General features: G+C 42.4%; 3 protein-coding genes across 3 annotated transcripts in view; 1 reads left to right on the top strand and 2 right to left on the bottom strand.

The window, feature by feature from the left end:
- The window catches only part of LOC311127416 (cytochrome P450 2D15-like), a gene marked incomplete at both ends in the record, with an annotated part of 3,783 nt that extends 3,286 nt beyond the window's left edge, over nucleotides 1-497 (bottom strand). The window contains 2 exons of the mRNA XM_084159264.1: nucleotides 38-200; nucleotides 333-497. Of these exons, the coding sequence (XP_084015390.1) occupies nucleotides 38-200; nucleotides 333-497 (328 nt within the window). The remainder of the gene's footprint in view (nucleotides 1-37; nucleotides 201-332) is intronic.
- Nucleotides 498-1,297: 800 nt separating this feature from the next.
- LOC311128649 (tyrosine-protein phosphatase non-receptor type 11-like) lies at nucleotides 1,298-14,976 on the bottom strand. The gene is made up of 16 exons (XM_084160845.1): nucleotides 14,757-14,976; nucleotides 13,254-13,376; nucleotides 12,816-13,010; nucleotides 12,490-12,682; nucleotides 10,671-10,790; nucleotides 10,418-10,531; nucleotides 10,188-10,284; nucleotides 9,944-10,041; nucleotides 6,538-6,696; nucleotides 6,228-6,359; nucleotides 5,970-6,124; nucleotides 5,812-5,879; nucleotides 5,540-5,691; nucleotides 5,315-5,445; nucleotides 4,565-4,664; nucleotides 1,298-4,449 (listed from the first exon to the last, which is right to left on the bottom strand). The coding sequence occupies exons 1-15, from the start codon at nucleotides 14,768-14,770 to the stop codon at nucleotides 4,595-4,597; spliced, it is 1,821 nt and encodes a 606-aa protein (XP_084016971.1). The 5' UTR covers nucleotides 14,771-14,976; the 3' UTR covers nucleotides 1,298-4,449; nucleotides 4,565-4,594.
- Nucleotides 14,977-15,097: 121 nt separating this feature from the next.
- LOC311128158 (transmembrane emp24 domain-containing protein 2-like) lies at nucleotides 15,098-18,802 on the top strand. Its single transcript, XM_084160144.1, has 4 exons — nucleotides 15,098-15,453; nucleotides 16,080-16,272; nucleotides 16,855-16,962; nucleotides 17,117-18,802. The coding sequence occupies exons 1-4, from the start codon at nucleotides 15,274-15,276 to the stop codon at nucleotides 17,239-17,241; spliced, it is 606 nt and encodes a 201-aa protein (XP_084016270.1). The 5' UTR covers nucleotides 15,098-15,273; the 3' UTR covers nucleotides 17,242-18,802.
- The last annotated feature ends 3,438 nt before the right edge of the window (nucleotides 18,803-22,240 follow it).

The raw sequence follows: 22,240 nt of genomic DNA, 5'->3' as shown, positions 1-22,240 counted from the left end.
TGTTATAATCTCTTGTTGCATGGCTAACACATCCTACCTTTGTTCTTTGTAACGTGGTTGATCATCATGCCCTGTGGTCGTCCAGCGAAGTCCACAGATTTAGTCACCAGGGCCTCCCGTACCGCCTGTAGACCATGGAGCACCACGGCAGGCCTCCAGCCCAGGTACAGGCTGTACACCTCACCATACTCTCCGGACAGCTGGAAAACAATACAGCAGACTGTTAGCTCACTGAGCTAAAGCCTACATGTTTGTTCATGGCCTACTTCACCTTTGAAAACCCCAAAATAAAAACATTGCAACTTTCTCGAGTGCTCGTTCTGTTTTTTTACCTTATCCAGGCCAGCCATAGGATTCTTCATGCTCAGCTGCAGAACGTTCCCAAATATGGGAACAGGCGGTGGTCCCGGTGGGAAGTTCCTGGGCCTCCGAGGCCTCAGCACAACCAGCAGCAGGAGACAGGATCCGACACAGAGCAGAAAGAACGTTCCCATCATCTTAGGAATCTATGTTACTGAGGGTAAAACACACTGCTGCCTTCATAGACTGGGAGGGAAGAAATAAGGATTGGTCAGAGATTATGGCATAACAGAGACCCAGATTTAGGCTACACAGCACATGGGAGCCAGGCAACTATTCCCATTCCGTTTCACCCAGTTACATTTGGGAGTTTCCTTGGGGTACCCAGTGTCGATATACTTATGACCACACTGTCAACACAGTTATTTTACCTTTAGAGTGGGAGAAGGCTGTCCCCACTAAGAACAGATCTAAGGTCAGATCTCTTGTTTAAATCCTTTGTTGTTAACGTTACTATTGGGGTGAGCAAAAACGGATACAAAGTCAGTTCTTAGGGGCTCGCTCGCGTGCAGGCACGGACACACACAGTCCTGGAAACTGGGCACACCACAAGATCAATGGTTGCTCAACAGTGCTGGCAGGCTTCCACAGCTAAATGCAAGAGCTGCTGTGCTGTACTCAGCAGCTCTGAGAAAATAATTAGTGGAAAGTGCTACTTTATCATTAAAAGCCAACATGCTTTAGCATCAAGGTGCTGTTTCTTTAATGAATGCACCTTGGTCAGACCTCTGCTGCTGGCACTACACTGCCACTTAGCTGGGGGCTTCATCAACTTGGCTGCATGGTTCTGTAGGAACGAGCACCAACCTAAAATGACATCCTTGTAAATGCATTAGTGAAGCTTGACGGCTTCAAGGCTTTAATCAGTGTGTAACTGACTGACTGTGCAGTGTGATGTCGTTCTATTAAATTGGAGTGTCAATAACAACAGGAGGGAGACGTTTTGAGGCATGAGCTTGCCGTTTATTATTGTTATCAAGAAAGTTACCATGGTTACCTGCAATGAAATACGATAAACCTCTTAAGCTTTGTGAGAAAGCTCCAACTCCATGACACAGGGTAGAGAGCTATTAGATTACACAGACAGTTTATCTTATTGGCAATTAGATATGTTTAAGTAAGTACATTCTCCTCTACAAGATATTCATGTACAATATACAAGTTAAAAAATATAGTTTGTTTCGTTTGTTTGCATTGAGTTCAACATTTTTCATATGCTAGTTCACATTAAAGTGTTCTCGGTTGTTAAGTATGGAGGTGAGACTGAAGAGCACTGGTTTCTCAGAGTATAACCAACACATGTAATACATATGCATAGGGAGGCACATCTATGCATGTAAATGCTTTACGTGACAGAAAAAAAACAGGAAACAAGAGAATAATAAATGTCATCATGATCAGAGGAAAACAACAGAATTCAGAAGAGAAGACCAGGCATTGAGGAGCAGGAAGCTGTAACACCAGTATTCTCTGGACACACACTTGCACGCACACCCTCTTTCTCTCTCTCACACACACACAACAAATTAACACACACAAATCTCAACACACCACAATACATAAAAACACCAGAAGCACGCCACAGACTAGTGTCCGACAAACACACACACAGACACCCTACAGTACAATGAACAGGCTCACTACACACAGTACAGTGGATACTAAAGATCCCCTAACTCAGTCAATGGAGGGTCTCCACCCTGCAGAGAAACAAACGAACCATTCAGAAGTACAACTGCTCCCCAGAACAGGATGAAGTTGCCCTTAGACACTGATCTAAAGTCAGTTTTAAATGTTTTCCCCTAATGGTTAAGGTTATGTCTTGGGGTGGCAAAGCTGATCCTAGATCAGTGCTTTGGGGTAACTTGTACCTGGAGCCCCAGAGAGGCTGAGAAAAGGAACGTTCTAGACCTCCCTCGTTGCCAAGACAGCAAACTTACACAGACCAATCCAATACGAGGGGGAGTGAACAAGTGGACACTTTGGGGAAAAGGGGGATGAATGAGAACATAACCCTGGACATACAGTAGATCAGGACAACTCCCTGCATTACCTAAAGGGCTGATCTGAAATGACACCCTATTCTCTATAAAGGTTACTACTTCTGGCCTCATAAGGCTCTGGCCATTAATAGTGCACTGCACTACATAGGGAATGAGCTGTGTCAAAAAAAGACCTTTAAACAGTAATCAAATGTGTAGAAGGGTAGGGGTGTGTTGGCGAAAAAACTAACGTTATGTTACACATTTGAAATGAAGTGGGTAGATGCATTATTACCATGATAAAGTACATACAAAACACATTATATATTACATTAATGTATCAACCTGGGAACAACCCTTTCCAGAATACTGTAGTCGACAATAAGCACTTAGTTTCATCTGGACAACAGTTTGAGAAAGTAATGTGTGTGATGCACCTAGCAAAATAATAAAGAGACTGAAACTGCATGTTCAACTGTGAAACACAAATGTAGAACAAAGGAATTGCAACTGATTGCAATTGTGTGTGTGTGTGTGAGAGAGAGTGACCAGGCACTCATTTTAACCTATCAAGTTCAATCCAGCCAACAGTCGACCTGTAGTTTCCATGACAACAAAGACAAAGAAAACTAAAATTGCCAGAGATCAAAAATGTGCGGTAGCTTCTCGAAACAGAGAAAATTAAGTTAATGTGGTGCTTTTGAAGCACACAATAGGCATTCATCTTTCAAAAGAACAGAAATGAAAAAACACAAAATGTAATAGTATCATTATGTTTGTTTAAAAAAAGAAATAATGTAAAACTTTTTGGGGCAGCCGCATCTCAATGGCGATGCCTGTTGCTAGGCGGACTGGCATAGACAACAAGTTACCCCAGAAACAGTGTCCATAGTAACTTTGGAACAGAAGAGCCTGGGATGAACCTCTAGCCTCGTCTCCAACTGTCTGTGCTGTAGACAACTCTTCTGTTTGTTGTCATAACAGCACTTACAAACAGTATGGAGCGAGGCGACCTCACCTCACCTCCAGAAACTACGAACTGAACAACAACCCTCAGACCCCACATTAGTGCTTAGTGGGAACACAAGGCACCCTGGGAGTTCTAGCCGCCATCTCCACCCAGGGTACAAGGCTTGGGCTGTAGCTGTTACGTTGCTATGGGAATGCGGCGTTAAGGACATTGGGTGCGAGTTTGGGAATGGTAACCAAGGGAGACTGAGTATCACAGTGAGGCAACAACAAAAAACATGTCAACAAAAACATGTAATCAAAAACAACAACAACAAAAATATGCCTTTAAAAAGGCAACCAAAAAATCCTCCCCAACATCCTGAATAGAAATCCACTGGGAAGTTATTGGGACTCTAGTTTGAGGGGGGGTGAAGATAAAAAAGGACATCACTACAATACCCAGAAGTCTTCCTTCAGTAACAGAATACATGATACAAAACAATGAAAACATGATACTCAATATTACCACTGGAAATATCCCTTTTTTCTCTGCAAACAGTGTGTCCCCCCCACTCTGGTTTAACCGGGCAGAGGGAGACCACTGATTGGCCGAGATGTTGGATGAAACCATTTTGGCACAGGCCTTTTTTCTCAACTCTGAGAAGGGCTCACTCATCTCACTACTTCCCAATAAACAAACTATCGATGCGTTTCTTTCCTTTGGTTAATAAGAAAAAAGACCAAAGAAAAATGTATGGCAAGAAGAGAGGGTGGAACAAAGACAAACAGAACAGGTAAGCTAGGTTATTCTCCCTCTGGTGAGCTGAGAGCGGAGTGCTGCTAATCTCAGCCTGGGTCTGGTCTGAGAAGGTCTAAACGCAGGCTGAGGTTTAGTTTAGGCTTGTTATTAAGTTCTGTCATTAAGCTCCAGATAATCACAGTGGTTTAGGGGACTAGAGGTCTACTGTTCCTGGAGAGAGAGGGGGAACGAGGAGAAGAGGAAGAAGGGAACAAAATCCCTCCGTTAGTCTCGGTTCTCTCATAGACCTCTCTCAGACTTTAGTTTTTAGTTATTTTAGGTTATTCATTTCCATGTAGTCATCGTGATCACGTCTCAGGCGTTCAGGTGCAGCTGGCAAATTTTTTAAACAGATTCCTGGGAGGGACAGAGGGAGAGAGAGAATTCCGGTCGTTTATAACAAAAAAAACTAACAGTTAGGCGCAAAAGGCCCAACCACATAATGAACTCAAGACATAGCTCCTGTAGTTACCTGGGACAGCGTGGGGGTCAAAGGTGAATCTCATCTGTAGCTCTTCTGCTGCTGCATCAGACCGACGTTCTCATACACTCTAGAGCTGTCCTCCCTCATCCTATACACACACGCAGGGAAAGAAAAGAGAAAACACACACACAGTATATTAGCTGGTAGTAGGCAGTGGTGTAAAGTACTCCTTATATTTTTTTGGGGGGGGTATCTGTACTTTACTATTAATATTTTTGACAACTTTTACTTCACTACATTCCCAAAGAAAATAATGTACATTTTACTCCATACATTTTCCCTGACACCCAAAAAGTACTCGTTACATTTTAATTCTTAGCAGGACAGGGAAATGGTCCAATTCACTTATCAAGAGAACATCCCTGGTCATCTCTACCGTCTCTGATCTGGCGGACTCACTAAACACACATGCTTCGTTTGTAAATTATGTCTGAGTGTTGGAGTGTGCCCCTGGCTATCTGTAAATAAAAAATAAATGGTGACATCTGGTTTGCTTAATATAAGTAATTTGAGAGGATTTATACTTTTACTTTTGATCCTCAATTATATTTTAGAAATTACATCTACTTTTGATACTTAAGTATATTTAAAAGGTAAATACTTGGACTTTTGCTCAAGTAGTATTTTACTGGGTGACTTTCACTTTTACTTGAGTCATTTTCTATTAAGGCATCTTTACTTTTACTCAAGTATGAAAATTGGGTACTTTTTCCCACAACGTAGTAGGTAGCTACTCACTCTGTGCAGGTGGGGGTGGGGCTGGGGCTGGGGGTGCAGGGAGGCAGAGGGCTCTGCAGCTGGTCTCCACCCGTCAGGTCAGACAGAGAATACTTAATGTTGGTGTACTCCCTCCCCTTTATCTTACTCTTCTGTTAAAGACAGATGGAAGGGAGAAGGTTAGAGAAATACTTTTACAACCATATTGACAAACAAACACACACAGACATACACATGGACACACACCTGTTCCTCCTCTATGCGTCTCTGCAGTGTCTCAATGTAGTGCTGGACAGCCATGTAGATGAACCTGTACTGGGCCTCAGTCTGAACCATCCCAGACCGCTGGGAACGAACCATCTGGATGCTCTTAGGAACGTCTATGTCACAGTCCACTCCTACAGTCACAGAAGAGGTTATACAGTAGACACAGACACTCATGGGGTCTGAACGAAGCAGAAGCTTTCTTTATGGAGACGATCTCATAAAGCACAAATAGATTATGCATTTGCACTCACCTTTTTCTCTGATCACATCAATGAGGATGTCAATCACTATGAATGTTCCTGTCCGCCCGATACCAGCACTGGAAAGAGAGAGAGAGGGGGAATTAGATGGCAACAATACACACAACTGTCTTGTGTGTGTGTGTGTGTGTGTGTGTGTGTGTGTGTACCTGCAGTGCACCACTATGGGCCCAGCCTCTAAAATGCTCTCCTGTTTGAGGTTGACCTCCTCTAGGAAGTCCAGAACGCCGCCGGGGTCTGTAGGGACACCATGATCCGGCCACGCTCTGAAATGGTACTGCCACACTGTCCGCTCTGTGTTACCCTGGAACACACACACGTTTAAGTATCACGTACGCTCACACACAGTCAACACTCAACACACACCCATAAGGTGCACTTCCAAAAACACAGTCCCCTCCTCTCACCTGTCCAACCTTGGACAGTTTGAGTTCTCGCAGGATGTAGTCGTGAGCGGACGTCTCTTTGACGTTGCGGACACGCATGATTCCATACTCCTTCAGAGCCGACATGTCTGGCCAGTACTTCACACACTTACTCTGCAGGGAGACAACACACACGTGGTGACCAAATAAAACATACAAATAGAAAACATTTGTCTACTGACATCAATACTTCTGCTCCAAAACTTCAGCAAAAATGCACACTGATAAACCTATGAAGCAGCTCTCCTGGTTTTCAGAGATGCTCGAAATGGAGAACCAGTCAGCCAGTTACCTTTCCTCTCTCCACCTCCTTGGTAGTCATGACGATGACCCGGGAGTTCTCCTGGAACACCATCCTCCAGAAGTCACTGATGGTGTTCTGTAGACAGCCCTGCGTGGCGATGTACGACTTCTTCAGCTTTGTGTTGTTACACTTCGACTCCAACTCCGGCTAGAGAGAGAAAGAATACAGAGTTCTACAGAGACAGGAGCTGTGTTGAATGTAGTGTGGATTGGAACACACTGTGACAGAGGAAAGCAGACTAGGTGCAATGCAAAGTAGCACACATCGGTTAGCTAGCAGTACACTCCACAGTCCACACACTTTCTGAATAAAAACAAAAAAAGACAAGATCCAGCACAAACTGGTACGGTAAGCTTGCATAGGCATAAGCTTTTTGTAGAGCTGTCACATACAGGAAATTGCAGACTGAGTTTAAAATAGAGCTGAGTCTATGTGTATGTAGAGATTACCATGAGGTAATTTACTGTGTCTGACAGGTGTGTGTGTCCCCTCAGGATAAAGTGAGTTTACCATGATTAGGGACATCAAAGGTTCCGTCTGCTGCACAGACACTGTGGAAGCTCTAGTACAGAGCGCCCGGTTAAATTATCTTTAAGAGCATTATTAAACTCTCCAAATGTTAAATTAGTGAGAAACAGATGTAATAGTTTGTGAGTGGGCAAAATATACTTTCATCCTAAATTTACATGTTGAATTAATTTGGCATTTTAATTATTTTGCCATATCAAATTTGACATTGCCCTAATTTCCCTAATGTGGAAAGTTTGTGTTACTACCTTACACAAGCTTGCATTTTCACCACATAAAATAGTGTGGAATTACACATCCTTTTTACCTCAGATTGGTCATGTAAATATACAAGTTTATAGTCATCAAGATGATACTAAATCGATTTCTTTCAACAGATTAATATCTTTGGTTTGGTACCATTGATTTTATCATACACACCTGTCCTTCGCAAGACTTGGAACACAGCGGTAATTTTCAAACTCAAATGACACAGATAATTCTGAGCTCTATGTATAAAAGTCACTGGCAGCAAACAAATACATGGATTTGACAGTCAAGCTATCACTCAAATGAAAGCCAACCTCTGTCACTATGTAGGTGATGATTCGTTGAAATTATCCAGTTTTTAAAAAAGTGTTGACTTTCCTTTTTCATTTTGGCCATCTAGTTGACAAATGGCTACTACAGATTCTTATCTATCCACAGGTACAGTTGAAGTCGGAAGTTTACATACAACTTAGCCAAATACATTTAAACTCAGTTTTTCACAATTCCTGACATTTAATCCTAGTAAGAATTCCCTGTTTTAGGTCAGTTAGGATCACCACTTTATTTTAAGAATGTGAAATGTCAGAATAATAGTAGAGCGAATGATTTATTTCAGCTTTTATTTATTTCATCATATTCCCAGTGGGTCAGAAGTTTACATACACTCAATTAATATTTGGTAGCATTGCCTTTAAATTGTTTAACTTGGGTCAGACGTTTCAGGTAGCCTTCCACAAGCTTCCCACAATAAGTTGGGTGAATTTTGGCCCATTCCTCCTGACAGAGCTGGTTTAACAGAGTCAGGTTTGTAGGCCTCCTTGCTCGCACACGCTTTTTCAGATCTGCACACAAATTTCCTATAGGATTGAGGTCAGGGCTTTGTGATGGCCACGCCAATACCTTGACTTTGTTGTCCTTAAGCCATTTTGCCACAACTTTGGAAGTATGCTTGGGGTCATTGTCCATTTGGAAGACCCATTTGCGACCAAGTTTTAACTTACTGACTGATGTCTTGAGATGTTGCTTCAATATATCCACATAATTTTCCTTCCTCATGATGCCATCTATTTTGTGAAGTGCACCAGTCCCTCCTGCAGCAAAGTACCCCCACAGCATGATGCTGCCACCTCCGTGCTTCACGGTTGGGATGGTGTTCTTCGGCTTGCAAGATACCCCCTTTTTCCTCCAAACATAACGATGGTCATTTTGGCCAAACAGTTCTATTTTTGTTTCATCAGACCAGAGGACATTTCTACAAAAAGTACGATCTTTGTCCCCATGTGCAGTTGCAAACCGTAGTCTGGCTTTTTTATAGCGGTTTTGGAGCAGTGGCTTCTTCCTTGCTGAGCGGCCTTTCAGGTTACGTCGATATAGGACTCGTTTTACTGTGGATATATATACACTTTTGTACCTGTTTCCTCCAGCATCTTAACAAGGTCCTTTGCTGTTGTTCTGGGATTGATTTGTACTTTTCGCACCAAAGTACATTCATCTCTAGGAGACAGAACGCGTCTCCTTCCTGAGTGGTATGACGGCTGCGTGGTCCCATGGTGTTTATACTTGCGTACTATTATTTGTACAGATGAACGTGGTTCTTTCAGGCGTTTGGAAATTGCTCCCAAGGATCATCCAGACTTGTGGATGTCTACAATTCTTTTCTGAGGTCTTGGCTGATTTCTTTTGATTTTCCCATTATGTCAAGCAAAGAGGCACTGAGTAGCCCTTGAAATACATCCACAGGTACACCTCCAATTGACTCAAATGATGTCAAATAGCCTATCAGAAGCTTCTAAAGCCATGACATCATTTTCTGGAATTTTCCAAGCTGTTTAAAGGCACAGTGTATGTAAACTTCTGACCCACTGGAATTGTGATACAGTGAATTATAAGTGAAATAATATGTCTGTAAACAATTGCTGGAAAAATTACTTGTGTCATGCACAAAGTAGATGTCCTAAACGACTTGCCAAAACTATAGTTTGTAAACAAGAAATTTGTGGAGTGGTTGAAAAACGAGTTTTAATGACTCCAACCTAAGTGTAAGTAAACTGCCGAATTCAACTGTATGTAGTATAACCAAGTTAGTTGTGGTTTGTCTTTTAGAAGAGCGCAAATATGTCGCCGTGATTATTGTCCAAGTTCTATTGATTTTAATACAATATCGATGTGAGTGATCAACTTGCGCGCGCTATTGATTACAGTAGAACAAGCTCATCAATTTCAGTCTGGAGTGAAATATTGGTGTGTGAGCAGTTCTGGTAATAATTTAGCAAAATACAAGTAATCTGAACACAAGTGTGACACTTGTTTGTAGGGAGTTATTTGTATGTCTTGGTCTTCAACATATCAGACTTATTTCAGCATATAGATGATGAATTTGTACATTAAAAACCGGTGTTGACACTCGGCTATTAATCACAAATACATGACAACAGGAAACAGCAACAGTATCATTGTCAACTTACGTTTTAGGACTATAAATGGTACTTTAAACATTATTTTTCAACAGGATTCTACTTAAAATCAGGTATAAACTACTGAATGAGCCCAAAATTGTGCTATCATTGATCGATTTCAATATAACTGAAATCGTGAAAAATAAGTTTGTCTTGCCTACCATGATGTCCGTTACTACCATGATGAGATTGGCATTGATATAGTCAGACCCAGCCTCAGATCCATCCCCATCGTTCAGCACCACACGAGTGTGATCAACTAGAGGAGAGAGGGAGTGAGTCATGCTTAAATCAGACTAATATCCAGGCCGTGCACACGGCAACAACAGGGTGCTCAGTCAATGGTAATATTTGCTAAATGACTCAAATGTAAATAGGGGAGGATTTGTGTGTGTGTGTTCTCACAGGGAAGAATGTTCTTGTATCGGTTCTTGTTCTTGTTCTCTGCTCTCTGTCCCTCCTTGCGGCTGTATAGCAGCTTACACTCCTGCTGCTGCAAAGTCTGGGAGGGAGAAAGACAGAGGACATAGAATATACAGCTTCAGGACGTATAACTGTATAAAAACTTTTCCTGACATGAGAACAATACCACATTAAATATATATTTTGAAATGCAATGACGTGTTTTTTTTTACCTCAAACTCTTCCCAGAAGCCCTGTTTGACCTTGTCCGTGGCCTCGGCCAGTTTACTAAGCTCTCGCACTCTACTCTCGATCTCCGCTGCGTTGATACGAGTGGTGTTAAGGGGCTGGGGAGAGAACATACACAAGTTTAGAATTACAAGCAATCAATGGATCGTATAATGCTTCTGAAAGACAAAGGGCCTTAGCACATTTATCAAGATCTGGAGAATGAGATATGACAGAGACAGCAAGCTGAATAAATACCTGTTTGAGTTGCAGCACTGTGCCCAGTGTCTCGACCATGGGGTTCTTCTTATAGTGCTCTACCAGGTCTGTCAGAGAATCAAACTTCTCTCCTCCACCCACGTCATACTTCAGGTCATGCTGAGGAATACAAACAGAATTTACTGGTGATGATCCCATTATGATGATGTTTCACCTGAAGAGATATGTGAGAGGTTCTTTGACTATTTTGAACATTACATTTTTATTTTGTAATTTAGCAGATGCTCTTATCCAGAGCGATTTACAGTTAGTGCATTAATCTTAAGATAGCTAGAGGGGACAACCACATATCTCAGTAATAGTAAGTAAATTTTTCCTCAATAAAGGAAAAATCAGCAAAGCTGTCAGCAGTCAGTGCTAGTATAAAAAAAGATGTGGCTGTGGGATTATTTAAAACACTCTTTGAAGAGGTAGGGTTTCAGATGTTTTCGGAAGATGGGCAGGGACTCTGCTGTCCTAGCTTCAGGAGGAAGCTGGTTCCACCATTAGTGTGCAAGGACAGCGAAGAGCTTGGACTGGGCTGAGCAGGAGCTGCCCTCCCATAGGGGTGGGAAAGCCAAGAGACCAGAGATGGCAGAACGGAGTACTCAGGTTAGGGTGTAGGGTTTGAGCATAGCCTGAAGGTAGGGAGGGGCAGTTACTCTTGCGGCTCCGTAGGCAAGTACCATGGTCTTGTAGTGTATGAGAGCTTGACTTGAAGCCAGTGGAGTGTGCGGAGGAGCAGGGTGACATGGGAGAACTTCGGAAGTTTGAACACTAGGCAGGCTGCGGCATTCTGGATAAATTGCAGGGGTTTGATGGCACAAAAGGGGAGCCCAGCCAACAGCAAGTTGCAGTAGTCCAGACGGGAGATGACAAGTTCCTGGATTAGGACCTGTCTCGCTTCCTGTGTGAGGTGAGGTTGTACTCTACGGATGTTGTAGAGCATGAACCTGCAGGAGCGAGTCACTGCTTTGATGTTTGCAGAGAACGACAGGGTGTTGTCCATGGTCACTCCAAGGTTCTTTGCACTCTGTGAGGGGGACACCGTGGAGTTGTCAACCGTTATGGAGAGGTCTTGGAGCTGGCAGGCCTTCCCTGGGAGGAAGAGCAGCTCAGTCTTGTCAAGGTTGAGCTTGAGGTGGTGAGACGACATCCAAGCTGAGATATCTGCCAGGCACGCAGAGATGCTTGTCGCCACCTGGGTGTCAGAACGGGGGAAGGAGAAAAGTAGTTGAGTGTCAGCCACATAGCAATGATAGGAGAGACCATGTGAGGAAATGATGGAGCCGAGTGACTATGAGAGAACACGTAGTCAGATTAAGAGAGAGCAGCTGGAGTAGCAGTGTTCTCAGGATTTATCCATGTCTCCATCAAGGCCAAAAAGTCAAGGGACTGAAGGGCAGCAAAGGCTGAGATGAACTCGCCGTTCTTGACCACCGATCGGCAGTTCCAAACGCTCCTGGAGACATCATGTAGTGTATCCGTGGCATACGCCACATCCAAGGCCACATTATCGCTGCTTAGTTCTCAGCTCTCTGTAAACCCAAGGCCAGACAAACAGGTCACACATTATGCCAGTAATATCCCTTATCTGTTTTTATGTCAGTATCACAACCTTATCACAACATTCCGGGCCACTCATAGTATCCCAACTTCTGCCTATTGGTATGGGGCACTCATAATGTAACAAATATTGACATTCATCACCATTCACCTCTAAAACCTCATTCATAAAAGTCCAAGGACGGGGAGGTGAACCATGTTTTGATCGAGGGAGGGAAGGAGTAAAGCACAAAAAGAGTGAATGATACTATACCTGGCAGCGGATCATGACATGTGTGACCTTGGGCTTGCCGTCGTTGCTGTCTGTCTTGTCGTCACCGGTGCGGACGGACAGAACAAAGTCTCCAGGGTGGCTCTGGCTCTCTCTGACCAGGAAACTACCATTCTTCCCCTTCTCCGTTAGCAGCTTCTCAGCCTCCCGGCCTGACAGGTGACCATGGAACCACCTGGGGGAGACACGCACACACAGAGAAATACAATTTATAGAACTCTACTGACAAGCAGGCTAGAGCGGTATACACATAGACAAACAGGAGACAAACACACAAACACGCATGTTGTGCCAGTGTCAGCAATCACCTCTCAGAGGTGGGGTCAGCACAGTTGAGGGGGTATTTGAGCTCGATGACGTCTCCGTTCTTCTCCTTGAGTTGGCCGTGGTGCTCCATGTAGTACTGAACCAGCTCAGCCAGGGTGGCAAACTTCTCCCCCCCGTACAGGTCATAGTAGTCCCCCGTGTTCTGGATCTTAATGTGGGTGACCGCTCCATTACGTCTGCCCAAGGGAACACAGGAAGAATAGAAAGGGAACCATGAACCACCCCACCCAGGCGATGGTGAAATGTTCTCTTCAATTTGCCTAATCATTTATAATACAATATAATGGGGAAAGCATTTTCTTGTTTACTTTGTATGCTTTGGGCGTAACTAAACTAAATAGACTCCTTTTTTATATATCAGTGTTAACCCAGCCTACGGTAGCTCTAGTGTCTGGTGATCTGGTGCTACAGTAACTCACCTGACAGAGAGGGTGAAGTCTCCAGGGTTGCTCTTGCTGGGTCGGGCCAGGAAGCTCCCGTCCACCCCCCGGGTCAGCAGCAGATTCTCAGCCTCCACCCCTGTTATGTTGGGGTGGAACCACCTAAACACCACAACAACATCATCACCACCACCACCATCACAGGTAAACTAGCTAGTTAAGTGCATTTGAAGTAATAGGTTACACAGCATAAATACAAATAAATGTTTCCAGCCACAACAGATTCATGGACTACACCACATCCAGATTTAACATGAAGGTACCTGTCCTTATCCTGTCTAGACTTTTATTTGGATTTCATCATAACTCTATTGTAAATGCCAGTGAGTCACCTTCCCAGCTGGGATCAGGGCCCTTGACTTACCCTTGGGGAGATAACAAGCCATCATAAATCACAGAGTTCACCGGTAGCCTAGACTAGAGAACATATGTGGCCTGAATATAGTCTGTATTCAGAGATGTCATGGGCACAACAATGTAATTCTGGAGAAAGAAGATATTGATTTGGGGGAGGGTCAATGTCAATGATGTATGACTAAAGGATGTGAGGATGATCAGGAAATCGTGATTTATCAGGGGAAATTGCATGTGAGAATTAAGGGATATTAAACTTCTATTTATTCACTGTCTATAATTATGTTGGATATCTTTCTGAATAACAGACCTGTCCTCCAAACTGAACCAGATGCATTGACCCCCCCCCCCCCCCCCCCCCAGCTGGAACTGACAGTGAACTCCGTTCCCCCAATGGTAGTTAACATTAGCTAACTAGATTTTCTCACTAACTTGTTAACAATTGTTAGCTGAGCATACCATGTCTCCAAACAGCATGAATGGCGCATATCTGGGGCAGATAGCATGTAAAAAGTTCACATTCAAAGATAGCTTCAATTTCACAGATGCCCATTGCATTGCCCAATAAAGAACTTAACTAGCTAACTACTACTACTACAACAACTATCGAGGTGAATGGTGTTGAATGTCAATATTTGTTACATAATGAGTGCCCCATACCTTTAAAACCTCATTCATATTACTACTCCTACTACTAGCTAATGCTGACTACTCCTACTACTAGCTAATGCTGACTACTCCTACTACTAGCTAATGCTGACTACTACTACTACTAGCTAATGCTGACTACTACTACTACTACTAGCTAATGCTGACTACTACTACTACTACTAGCTAATGCTGACTACTACTACTACTAGCTAATGCTGACTATAAATAAATAAAATAAATAGGTCATTTAGCAGACGCTCTTATCCAGAGCGACTTACAGGAGCAATTAGGGTTAACGCCTTGCTCAAGGGCACATCGACAGGTTTTTCACCTAGTCGGCTCGGGGATTAGAACCGTTAACTGATTATCGCATGCATTAAATCACTGGGATAATCTTAAAAGTGTAAACAGTTCTAGGCTAATGTTAGCCGACAGGCTAGTTAGCTCATCAGATTGTTTTCCATGATCAGTCTTTACCTCCGAGATGTCATTTTTTCCAATCCTTGTTTCCTCGCGCTGCCTTTTCCAACTATTGTGGTTTTCTTCCGCAATCTACCCCGAGCGAAAATGCCTCATAAGGTCCAGACCCCGCTCAAAACGGGCACAAAAACATGGACATTGGTTAGAAATTTTTACGGCAACAAAAAGTACCTAGGCCTCGGCCTCGGCCCTGGAGACTTCAGAGCTAGTCGACTGTTGAAACGTCACCAGACATGCGACACAACATACACTTTCCTTTTGCGCACGCGCTGAATGGATGGCCGATTTTTCAATCGCTTAGTTCTGTCAAAATGTGACCCTCGCTGCTTCCCGTTTAAATCCTTACGTGGCAGTCTAACTGAAAGCTAGCAAGGAAGTTTCCAATCTCATCCTCTATAATTTGTGCTTGTTCTGAGCCTCCTGCTACGATACATGTGCAATTTTAGGGTGGGTTTGAAATCGTGGGAGTACAGACAATCTACAATCGTTACGTAACGCTAGCTAAAACATAAACATGTTCACTGCTTCAGAGATCGTTGTCCTTTTTGCGGTCTTGTCCTCCACAGCGTCCGGCTACTTCGTTAGCATAGACGCTCATGCCGATGAGTGCTTCCATGAGCGGGCCAACTCAGGAACCAAGATGGGCCTGATGTTTGAAGTTGCCGAAGGAGGCTTTTTGGACATTGACGTTGAGGTGAGATTCCATTTGGGCTTCCTTATGGATTTGGTTTCACTTGCGCAAAGAAGGTGGCGAGTAGTTAGCTAATGTTAGCGAATATGGCGAATAATTGCTCACCACAAGCCAGTCATACTTGTTATTTTTGAATGGCTACATATGTTTTGTGTAGTTTAAAGTCAACCCACTGCCTGTTTGATCAATTGTTAGCTAAATTGGTAAATAGCTAGTAAGTGACTGATCTGTTAATGAATGATACAGCCAGGAGTATTGTTAACTGCTAGCTGTCATTGAAACAGCTGTCAGTTTAACAGAACTTGAGAAACAGGTACCCCCCCCCCCCATTAAATTAACAGCTTACTATAGCTACTGCTCCACCACATGCATTCTCCACCAGATAGTTCACAATTTTAGCAATGCAAATGAGATCCATCTTTTTAGTGGACTTTATAAGTAGCCAAGATGTCAAGTGTTTGCTACAATGTGGTGCAGACCACCCCAATCCCCCAACCACTGAATGAAATATATATTTGTTGCGACAATGGTCCAGATGATTTTTGCAATCTTGGTTAGAACGACAGCACACCACAACTATGTTGCACCATGAGTTGTAAAATATTTGTGTTATATTGTTGCCTGTGTAGATAACAGGACCTGATGGCAAGCAGATCTACAAAGGAGACAGAGAGTCCAGTGGGAAGTACTCAGTAGCAGCTCACATGGACGGGACCTACAAGTTCTGCTTCAGCAACAAGATGTCCACCATGACACCGAAGATCGTCATGTTCACCATCGACATCGGAGAGGCACCCAAGGGACAAGACATGGAGACGGAAGGTAGACTTTATTTGTGTGAATTAAGCTCTATTCTTTATAATTTGCTAATTGCATTAACAGATGATCACATTTCTGTTTTCACATACTATTCCTCTCATTTCTCTATGGTGCTGTTGTTCTCTCTTTCTCTCCATCCTCTTGACTGTGCTGGACTGTTTCCCCTTCCCCCAGGTGGAGAGAGTTGGGATGGTAGGGTTCAGGCTTCATCTGAAGCTATGTTTGCCCAAATGCATTCGGTTTCCTCTAACCTGAGTTGAATGAGTTTTCCAGTGCAATCTAATGTTCACAAATCACTACTTTAGTTAAATTAGTACATGTTGCCTGGGAATGATGTGAGATCTGTCCTAAAAACCCCAAATAAAAACTCACAATTTATAGGTGCTGGAATATGTTGTGTGCATGATTTCAGACTTTCAAGACAGAGACTAATAGTGTACTTTTGTGGAGTGTTTTTATGACAAAGCACATCTTTGTTTGGGAGTAACATGTCTTTATTGTTCAGTCTAACACGCATGCCATTTTCACTAGAATGTTGTTGATTCTATGCAGCTCCTGATTGGTTGGTTGTGTGTTCTGTTACAGCCCACCAGAACAAGCTAGAGGAGATGATCAATGAGCTGGCGGTTGCCATGACAGCAGTCAAGCATGAGCAGGAGTACATGGAGGTCCGGGAGAGGATACACAGAGCCAGTGAGTTACACACCACATATGAAACAGCACGTGAAAGCAAATAGTGTCGGAATGGACTGTGGTTAAGTACCCATTAACTTAATTGTTATGTGTGCTACAGTGTCAGTACTGACAGCCAGTCTTGAACTTAAGTCATGGTTATCTTTCCATCCAGTCAATGACAACACGAACAGCAGGGTGGTTCTCTGGTCGTTCTTCGAAGCCTTGGTCCTGGTGGCCATGACTTTGGGACAGATCTACTACCTGAAGAGGTTCTTCGAAGTGCGGCGAGTGGTGTAACACCTAAAACCTTCCCCCTGTGACTTCCTGTTCCACTGTTGTCTCCAACACAGAGATGGCAATCAGTCACACCATGAAATAAGACTGTCAGATTTCAGTAAAAGTCTGAGTACAAATTGGATCTCTTATGGTTTTTATTTTTTATTTTTTACCATGTTACCCCTTTGTTGTTCCCATCCTTATCGATGTGCTTGTTACTGTCGTATGCGTTTTGAACTCGAGGCCTTTCAAAGATCTTAGGGTTAATGATGTTAAGTTTGATTTTCTCATCACTGAGGAAGCAAATGATTTGTTATGGATTACTCCACGCAGCTTGGTCAACTGCATGATCAGCCATACATTGGCTAGGGAGGTTGTCTGCCTGTCTGTATCTGGTCAGTGGATGGGCTGTATAGAGTAACAAAACCAGGACATGTATTCGAGAGATGCACACCAATAGTTAAGCAATGATGACAGTACCAGTGAATAATGTATCCCATATTTGACCCATTGTTTGGACCCTGTTGTAAATTATCTGACAAAGTAGTTTATATAAAGTATGCAGAATGCATCAGCTCAAGGTGAGATACTTAGGGCTTGTTCAGGAGAGCGAAATGTCACAGAACATTCAAGTAGAAATGTGCCTCTAGAATAAAGAATTGTCTGCTCTATAGATCATAATTCTATCTGCAACTTTCTGAATTTTTCATCCTGCTGAATATCTGAAAGATTTTTATTGTCTGGGAAGCAGATGTTTTTGCTCCTGTTGCTGTTGAGTTATAAATATATAGATCCATAGCACATAATGCTTCTGAATGTTTGTGTATATGGACAGTGCAGGGAAAACCTTTCTACTCCCATTACACCACAGATGGGTTATAGTAGGTCAGCATTCCTCTAACCTGGCTCTGGGGATCCACTGGGTGTACAGGGTTTGTTCTAGCCCATCACTAACACACCTGATGCAAATAAACAATGAATCATTTAACCCTGGATTTGTTGATTCAGGTTTGTTACAGCTGGGCTGGAACAAAACCCTGGACCCCTGTAGGTGCAGAGAATCAGGAATGAAGAACACTGTAGTAAATTATGAGTATGGGTGGGGGTCTGAAACTATGATATGATTGCTGAGGCTAGGTAGGTGCCTCCATTTTGTTTTTAGACTGGTTGTAATTTGGGGTTTTGGATGGGGCTCTAATTTCATACCTTTTAATTTTCTGGTGCATATTCAGTGGGGTGCAACATTCAGAATGTAGAAATGTTTATGTATAGAATGGACATGGCTTTTCATTCCACATGTTAGAGGATGAATTGTAGGTATATCCTGTCTAATCTATACACTACATATATATCTGCAACACCATAAATGTTGCATCTTACTGAATATGCCTCAGTCCGTTTTGTACTTTACATGATCTGATGAGCTCAGGAATAACTGTCACCGTGAGACTGGAGTGGTTACTGAGGAGAAATAAGATCAAGTGACCCCTGTACGTCAATGAAATTCCGCTAAATGGATCTGTAAACTTTAAGAAAGATGCTTGTCTGTGGATCCAGGTTTAATAAAACAACAAAAATGATACTTTAAAATGCTGTTTAATTTTTTTTTTATGTCTTGCAATTTATTTATTGGTTAAAAACAATATGTTTACAACTATTGGGGTGTGGGTGGGCGGATTAGATTATGCTAAGCCACGGGGCACCGGTCTTTGGCCCGTGACATTAACAGCAAAAGCGGTGAGGAAGGAGTTCCCTTCTCATTTCGAACAGTAATATGTGCCACTAGGTCATGTTGTTTTCAAGGCAGCATGGTGGGTCGTTCAGAAACATATCGCTTTTCCATAAATTATCTTTGAATTTTCAAAGTAGTTTTCACTGGGAAGGTTGATGCATCGTTTTTATCAAAAGCAATGACTTTTGCATGTGAAAACACAGACTCCTACTCAATAACCTTATATATGGAGAACCTACTCATTACTCAATGTGTGAAAGGGCATGTAGCAGCTATTTCTTAATGCCAGAAACACATAATAGTAACTTAGAGCACCCCAAGGAAGCATTCCCAAATTACAAACTCTTAAATCAATTTTTGTAATATTGTTCTAAAAGTTGGGTTTGGGGTTTTCTCCAAATCAGCTCTAACATCGGAAACAATCCCACATCGCCCTCACACAGTGAGGAAATACTTGTGGGTAGGTTAAGATATGTTTTTTTTAGGCAATTCAGCAACAATAGAGCTGTACGAGCCTTGTTTCAACAGGATGTTGTATCTATACCTTATGTCATTCCTTATTGGAATGGTTTTATTGATAATATCTGTTGGGGAAAAGTTTGTTGCTAAGAAAATCAAGGATTTTTGTATTTATTTTTATTATTCATAAATATTATCCTGCCAATGAAGAAGTAAAAAAAAAAAAAAAAAATATTAAAGAAGTCCATTGTATCTTTTGTAATGACCACCCAGAAACAGTGTTGCATCTTTTTTGACATTGCATTCATGTAAGAAATCTGTGGCAAGACATCAGTAGATTTATAATTGAACACATTTATGAAGAACACATTTATTTTACACTATTATGGAGAGATGTACTGCTTGGATTCTTTACCTACGACAGAAATAAGTTGAAACAATTTTTATATAATACATTTCATTATTTCTTTGGCCAAATTTCATAGTCACAAAGGTACATTTACAAACAAAACACCACATTTTCTTACCTTACAAAAATAAATGGAACTGTATTTTAAGACATTTAAATACTCTGCAAACAAAATAGCTGTTAGAATTGTAAATGTGTGTATGTCCCTTAAGGTCCCTGTGTAATGTGATATTGTACCCCCTAGCCCAAATGACCTTTGTATATATACAGTGGGGAAAAAAAGTATTTAGTCAGCCACCAATTGTGCAAGTTCTCCCACTTAAAAAGATGAGAGAGGCCTGTAATTTTCATCATAGGTACACGTCAACTATGACAGACAAAATGAGAAAAAAAAATCCAGGAAATCACATTGTAGGAATTTTAATGATTTTTTAAATGTATTTGCAAATTATGGTGGAAAATAAGTATTTGGTCAATAACAAAAGTTTCTCAATACTTTGTTATATACCCTTTGTTGGCAATGACACAGGTCAAACGTTTTCTGTAAGTCTTCACAAGGTTTTCACACACTGTTGCTGGTATTTTGGCCCATTCCTCCATGCAGATCTCCTCTAGAGCAGTGATGTTTTGGGGCTGTCGCTGGGCAACACGGACTTTCAACTCCCTCCAAAGATTTTCTATGGGGTTGAGATCTGGAGACTGGCTAGGCCACTCCAGGACCTTGAAATGCTTCTTTTGAAGCCACTCCTTCGTTGCCCGGGCGGTGTGTTTGGGATCATTGTCATGCTGAAAGACCCAGCCACGTTTAATCTTCAATGCCCTTGCTGATGGAAGGAGGTTTTCACTCAAAATCTCACGATACATGGCCCCATTCATTCTTTCCTTTACACGGATCAGTCGTCCTGGTCCCTTTTTAGAAAAACAGCCCCAAAGCATGATGTTTCCACCCCCATGCTTCACAGTAGGTATGGTGTTCTTTGGATGCAACTCAGCATTCTTTGTCCTCCAAACACGACGAGTTGAGTTTTTACCAAAAAGTTATATTTTGGTTTCATCTGACCATATGACATTCTCCCAATCCTCTTCTGGATCATCCAAATGCACTCTAGCAAACTTCAGACGGGCCTGGACATGTACTGGCTTAAGCAGGGGGACACGTCTGGCACTGCAGGATTTGAGTCCCTGGCGGCGTAGTGTGTTACTGATGGTAGGCTTTGTTACTTTGGTCCCAGCTCTCTGCAGGTCATTCACTAGGTCCCCCCGTGTGGTTCTGGGATTTTTGCTCACCGTTCTTGTGATCATTTTGACCCCAAGGGGTGAGATCTTGCGTGGAGCCCCAGATCGAGGGAGATTATCAGTGGTCTTGTATGTCTTCCATTTCCTAATAATTGCTCCCACAGTTGATTTCTTCAAACCAAGCTGCTTACCTATTGCAGATTCAGTCTTCCCAGTCTGGTGCAGGTCTACAATTTTGTTTTCTGGTGTCCTTTGACAGCTCTTTGGTCTTGGCCATAGTGGAGTTTGGAGTGTGACTGTTTGAGGTTGTGGACAGGTGTCTTTTATACTGATAACAAGTTCAAACAGGTGCCATTAATACAGGTAACGAGTGGAGGACAGAGGAGCCTCTTAAAGAAGAAGTTACAGGTCTGTGAGAGCCAGAAATCTTGCTTGTTTGTAGGTGACCAAATACTTATTTTCCACCATAATTTGCAAACAAATTCATAAAAAATCCTACAATGTGATTTTCTGGAGAAAAAAATTCTCAATTTGTCTGTCATAGTTGACGTGTACCTATGATGAAAATTACAGGCCTCTCTCATCTTTTTAAGTGGGAGAACTTGCACAATTGGTGGCTGACTAAATACTTTTTTCCCCACTGTACTTGTTCCCCATGTACTTTTTTGTATTGATTTGTTGTTAATAATAAAATACAAAAAATAGTAGTTAGTAGTATAGAGCTAGCAATTGCATTTTTATTCATCAAGATGGCCAAGCTTTGTGTGGTAGCACGGTGTAGCAAATGTGAGTATGCCTCCATGCAAAAGAAACACTTTGTAAAAAGTGGGATACATTTGTGAGAATGATGCGGGTTTATTGGGCATCTATTCGTCAATCTGTTGTGCACGTTTCATCCTTGAAATTCCCCAGCTATCAACAATAGAAGAACTGCTTCAAATTGGATGGTGTCCCTACCAACAACGTGGCTTATAAAGTGTGGTTTGGTAAATGTCAGATTGTCCATTCGTAAATTCGGAGCGTTCAGAGTGAACACTGGACGCTCTGGCCGAGGAGTAGGGTTGATCCGAGCGTTCTGACCTCACAACGGCAGTCAAGCACCCAAGCTAACTGGCTAAAGCTGGCTAGCTACTTCCAGACAAATGAGAGAACACCTCACTGACCATTTTACTCGCCCTAGACTG

Source organism: Coregonus lavaretus, assembly GCF_964263955.1.
Source record: "Coregonus lavaretus genome assembly, chromosome: 4".
Classification (NCBI taxonomy): Eukaryota; Metazoa; Chordata; class Actinopteri; order Salmoniformes; family Salmonidae; genus Coregonus; species Coregonus lavaretus.
The sequence above is the reverse complement of the archived record's forward strand: the minus strand, read 5'-3'. Positions and strand labels throughout refer to the sequence as shown.

Bases quoted from the DNA above. Each gene is read 5' to 3' on its own strand.
- LOC311128649 (XM_084160845.1), bottom strand. The intron at 6,360-6,537 runs GTAACTGGCTGA...GTCTCCCTGCAG, and splicing joins AGGAGGTGGAGAGAGGAAAG to AGTAAGTGTGTGAAGTACTG. The intron at 6,125-6,227 runs GTGAGAGGAGGG...TGTGTGTTCCAG, and splicing joins AACTGTCCAAGGTTGGACAG to GGTAACACAGAGCGGACAGT.
- LOC311128158 (XM_084160144.1), top strand. From the start codon at position 15,274: ATGTTCACTGCTTCAGAGATCGTTGTCCTTTTTGCGGTCTTGTCCTCC. The intron at 15,454-16,079 runs GTGAGATTCCAT...TTGCCTGTGTAG, and splicing joins TTTTGGACATTGACGTTGAG to ATAACAGGACCTGATGGCAA. The intron at 16,963-17,116 runs GTGAGTTACACA...CTTTCCATCCAG, and splicing joins GGAGAGGATACACAGAGCCA to TCAATGACAACACGAACAGC.